Below are 5,274 nucleotides of genomic sequence, written 5' to 3'. Positions count from 1 at the left end.
CCCGGGAGCCCTCTATTCTGATATATAACTAGACACAGGAAGTGAGGACAAATCTTTCAACGGGGACACCAATTCTGAGATCCAAAAATGCATAAAGGGTTCATCTCACTTCCTGTTGTGTCACCGGGACTGGGAAAATCTCCAATGAGGAAACACAATAAACTATTTCCTAACCTCAAAACTTGAGGAGTGAATGGGAAATGACAGTTATAGTTGGACATTATTTGGTCAATTTGTAAACCTTTTCATCCAAGATTCACACAGCATTCACCGAATGTTTGTAATTAAATCCTAAATTCTCCTCCCCCACCAGGTTCCCACCCTGAAATCACCTTCACCTGGTGACCATAAGGCCCTGTGGCCCCTTTATTAAATGCCAACCCTATCTGTGTATTGTTGAATATAACCCCAGCTTGTGGTGACAACTTGGGAGCCCAATCAGGAAATAATAAAAAGCGTTGTCACCTTATTTTATTGCAGATTAATGAGATAGGATTATATGAGATCTGCAGCTGGTGCACAGGGTGATGGGAGGGGGATTAAATTTGGGGAGGGCGGTGTTGCCCTGAGATTGGATAATTGCTCGAGGTTAATTGCCCCATGGTAGGTGGAGCTGATCCAGGATATATGAAGTTCTTGTAAAGTGCTTGCTAGGAAAAAGTTATTGGGTTTGGGATGGAGGTGATCCCTGGATTTAGAATGGAGGAGATCAAACCCGAGCCCAAACCTGTAACGGAGACAGGGCCAGGGCCAGGACCAGGGCAAGGGTCCGAGCCCACAGTTGAGGTTGAGTCCAGCATGGAGCTGCTGAGCGGTGATTTTCAGAGACAAGCTCGGGTTTACCAAATAAAAACTGAGGTCGGCCTGGCTGGGGAACAACTGAGGTGAGTCTAAATCTACCAATATTGGGTGCATGGGACCTCCACTATAGAGGGCGCTCTAGAGGCAGTGGGCTTTAAAAAACATGCTATATATTGCAAAAACTTTATAAATGCTGAGGCTCTGATCTGGTGGAATAAATGCCCCCACGATGGTGAAATTTTCCCATATATGTGCAGGTGAGGGCCCGTGCATGGTGGGGTGTATACCCCATGTTGTGTAAAGGGGGCTCTTTCTTTTTAATCGTAACTTTGGAGAGCCCTGTAATGCCCCCTACACGAGTTGAATCCTCCGGATGACCTTTTCAAATGAACACTTCCTGTTTGAAGTTGACAACTATTTATCTGGTTTCCCTGTGTTGTCACATGGGCTCCAGTTGGAGGCTACAAGGGGCCAAATCAACGCTCATTACCCAGTTATAGTCCTAGGAAATTCCATGGTGGAGATGGGAGGGTGAATCTAGTAGCCAATCAGGCTTGGGAGGTATGCACATGTGCAGATGGGTGATTTGCTTGGCCCCAGCTTTAAGTTCTGGGGGGGGGCATTTTTGAGGGGTCCAATATAGCTGTCACATTTGTATATCGCAGGCTGCGTCTACACAATGCCAAGCTGATCCGTGACCGATGTCGTAACACGCTCACCTACCCCAACACCTTTGTGGCCAAGGAAGTCGTCAATTGGCTGATCGAGCACAAGGAGGCTGCGGACAGAGAAACCGCCATCAATATCATGCAGAAGTTCATAGAGACCAATGTCATCCATCATGGTGGGTCATTCATCACTGTGGGTCCCCGGGGAAAATTTTGGGAGCATGGCTGGCAATTTTGTAAATTTTGATTGGTTCCTCCCCATAAAATCTCTTACCTATGGGCATGCATTTAGAGTTCAGGAAATAGTCAGTCCGATTGAACCAGCGGCAGACCATTTCCCCCCCACCCCATGTGTGTGCCACCTTCTTAATGCCCCTCTCTGAATCTCTTCCTTGCCTAGTGTGTGACCAGTACCCCACCTTTAAAGACGCCAAGCTGTTCTACCGTTTCCGAAGTGATGATGGCACGGCATCGCCCAACAAACATTCGAGGATGGTGAACCGCAGCAGGAAGATCTATGAGAAGTGAGTGTATCATGTAAAATATATTCTAATTATATATTTTATTAATTGACTTTAATGCAATCAATATCTTCTTATTATGTGGGAGAGGTACTGCTCTGTCCTGCAATACCTCATTTTGTCCACTAGATGCCCTCAGTGCTGTCCTACGTTACCCTTTTCTGTCCAATAGATGCGCTCAGCGCTATCCTGCATTACCCCATTCTGTCCAATAGATGCCCTCAGTGCTTCAAATTATAGGACTTCATGCAGTTCAGTTGGTCTGGTAAAGGACTAGTGTCCTTAGTTTTACAAAAAGAAGAGTTAAGTGAAAATTAAATTAGGAGACTTTGAGAACAATATTTCCAAAAAGCACATTATCCTGCCAGCCCATGAATATAGCCCAATATAACTAGATATGGTAACCAATAAAAGTCTGAACACCTACAGTTTCAATAGACTTCCCGTCACTCTGTAGTGCCAAAGTATTGTAGCTTTTTACGACTGATGATGCTGTATGTGAAATGGCCATGTAAGTGATCTAAATGTTTTATCCAACCATTAGTACCAGTGATGAATAGATGGCATTTTAGATTGGATAATGGATATGAAAGCTGCCTAGCGTTTCCATTATTTGTCCAAATAAAACAATGTGTCCCCTATATTAGGCTCCTATGTAAGGGCAATGAGACGGGCTGGTATTATTTAATGCACATTATTTTCCTTTGATTTTTGGCTGCTCTCCTTCCCATGCATTTTTTAGACTACATATTAGTGTCTTGGACATATTTCTTCTTTTATAACCAGTTCATTGATATGATGAAAACTGACTCCTCATGGGTGGAGCTAACAAATGGTGGATTTTAATTGGGAAGATCCAGGGTGAATAGCTGACCAATCAGGGTTAAAATTCCATTCTGTTGGTTGGTTTTTATGTTTGTGATGGGCGGGAGGTTCTCCCAAAGGTTATCGGGGTCACTTCCTAATAGGTGGGACCATAGTGGTTTACCACTTCATTCCCTGGCAGGTCTTTCTGAGACTCTAGGGTTATAAGGCTGCTCCCCCCTTCTAACTTTACATTGCCCATGATTTTCCTAGGATGACAGCCCAGGAAGATTGCATACTGCAGGTCCGGGAGTACGACTCCAGGCGCTACAGAAGAACTTTTCTTGGCAATCAGATGCTAGACTGGATGCTTGCCAATCGTCAGGCCACCACAAGAGAGGGTGCAGAACAGATATGCCGTTCCATGTTAGAATTCGGAGTCATTCAACATGGTGAGTTAAAGTGTACAACTACGTGGCATGAGTCACATGACTTCTAATGAAAATTGCAGAGCTAACTTTCAGCCAATCAGCTACTAGAATATTCAGTTCTATGTTCAGGGTTTATAATAAAAGTTGACTTCACTTTTTTAATATCGGACTTGCATTTATTACATTGTCTCTTTCCCTACTCGTGCAGTGACCGGTCTCCATAACTTCAGCGACTCTGATATGGTGTACCACTTTGTTGTGAATTTCCGTCGGCGCAGAAAACTGATGGAGGTCCTGGTTGAGTTGCCAGAGCAGAGGCAAGACTCCCCCGACAGCCCCTTCTGTCTGCGCAAACTGGGGTGCGAACTCCCACATGGCAGCTTTGTGTGTGGTAAGATGGTTTCTGGGTGGGACTTTGAACTGTTAAGACATATTGTACAAGCAATGTTAATATGGAGGAAGCCTTGAAATACCTTTCAGGTCATACGGGGGGAATCCCTGCTATTGTTCCTAAATACACAACTTGCGTTATGTTTGCACGGGGGATAAATGTCACCCTTACAGATAAATCATTGCTGTCAGGTAAACTGACCTGAGAAGCACAAATTGCTCAAAAATAGCCCCTATATAGAACACTATACAATGCTGGCTTTATTTAACTGTGACCAGCAGATGGCAGCACATCACCCTTTCTTTGCCTTGGCATTGCCTTTAATTTCCTAATTTAGAATTTTTTTTTTTCCCTTTACACGTTGAGCTTTAGGATAAGATTGCTCCTCTTACTCTCTCCTCAGCCAGTGAACCAGAACCAAAACGTCAAATAGAGAGAAAAACTGGCTTTACCGTCCAGACGTGTGAGGATACTTATGTACCGATGAGTCCCCCTTCAGGTGAGGAAGAATTGATTCTCAAGTTGACCCTCTGGCAGATATGTCCAGTTCTGTACCTGAAAATAAACCTGTTTTCATATTAGCTATTTTCATCTGGCTGTAAGTGGCAGATAAAAGCCTGCCAGCAGGGGAGCTAGTGAGCAATCAGACTCAATGTTTTATCAGCTCTTTACCCAATCAGAAAGCTGGGGGTGGGTGTGTGACCAAGCTGCTTTATATACTTTGGATGGAAGTAAGGTCACAGGTCTTGGCAGGGGTTTTGGGATCAGAAGACTGGCCAAAATGTGTATGTAGAGCCATTGGCTGGTACTAATCAGAATTTTATTTGTGCTCCCTGTAGTGCTGAGTAGGCCGGTGACTATGGAGGAGCTGTTGGCACCGGGAGCGCCTTACGTTAGGAGGACACTCAGTGTAAGCAATGGGTGTGGATGGTGTTGGCTGATCTTGGGTAAAGAGAACCTGTCATGAACACATGCCAACCATACCAGGGTAATGTTTTTGTCTTATCTAGATCAGTGGTGATGACGTTGGCTGGGGTTTTGTAGTCCGTGGAACTGGTCCATGTCATGTTCAGGCCGTTGATCCTGGTGGCCCAGCTGCATATGCTGGCCTGAAGGTGGCGTATTTTTCCTTCCACTGTCAATGTCAATCTGTGCTGGTAATGTTAAGGTGTAGTAATGGCGCCCTCTATTGTTTGTTCTCCAGATTCGCCAGTTTATCGTTGCGGTTAATGGAGTCAACTGCCTTTCCATGACGTACCATAACATCTACAAGCAGATCGTGGCCGGACCACGCAACCTCCTCCTTGAGATTCTGGACCCCATTGAGCTGTAACTTCTGACGGCCAATACAAATGTTTGGAATTTACCAGTTGTAAAAAAACAAATTTTCATATATTTGTCTTCATCGTGACTCTGGACCCAAACCTTATTTTTGATAAGAGATGCTACGGATTGTTGTACTTGTTCTTCAGAGGCAGGCAGTCATGGGATGAGCCATGAGCTGATTGGACAGTTACCATTGAATAGTTCCCGCCTTCTTGATCTTTGGAGGTGGGCCTACCTGGAGGCCTATGAGTGATTCAGTGTAACTTGGCAATACCTTCTGATATTCTCTGTTTTCTCTGTTTAATATTTAAATAAAATGAGAATAAATCCGA

General features: G+C 44.4%; 1 protein-coding gene across 1 annotated transcript; it reads left to right on the top strand.

Moving 5' to 3' along the window:
- The first annotated feature begins 641 nt into the window (after positions 1-641).
- LOC140333031 (DEP domain-containing mTOR-interacting protein-like) lies at positions 642-5,274 on the top strand. The gene is made up of 9 exons (XM_072414412.1): positions 642-884; positions 1,467-1,645; positions 1,870-1,993; positions 3,068-3,246; positions 3,434-3,616; positions 4,020-4,115; positions 4,456-4,526; positions 4,627-4,731; positions 4,821-5,274. The coding sequence occupies exons 1-9, from the start codon at positions 676-678 to the stop codon at positions 4,947-4,949; spliced, it is 1,275 nt and encodes a 424-aa protein (XP_072270513.1). The 5' UTR covers positions 642-675; the 3' UTR covers positions 4,950-5,274.

The sequence above is a fragment of the Pyxicephalus adspersus genome, chromosome 6 (assembly GCF_032062135.1).
Source record: "Pyxicephalus adspersus chromosome 6, UCB_Pads_2.0, whole genome shotgun sequence".
Lineage (NCBI taxonomy): Eukaryota > Metazoa > Chordata > Amphibia > Anura > Pyxicephalidae > Pyxicephalus > Pyxicephalus adspersus.
The sequence above is the reverse complement of the archived record's forward strand: the minus strand, read 5'-3'. Positions and strand labels throughout refer to the sequence as shown.

Coding starts and splice junctions, on each gene's coding strand:
- LOC140333031 (XM_072414412.1), top strand. CDS start 676: ATGGAGGTGATCCCTGGATTTAGAATGGAGGAGATCAAACCCGAGCCC. Junction 3,247..3,433: donor ATTCGGAGTCATTCAACATG/GTGAGTTAAAGT, acceptor CTACTCGTGCAG/TGACCGGTCTCCATAACTTC. Junction 4,732..4,820: donor CTGCATATGCTGGCCTGAAG/GTGGCGTATTTT, acceptor TTTGTTCTCCAG/ATTCGCCAGTTTATCGTTGC.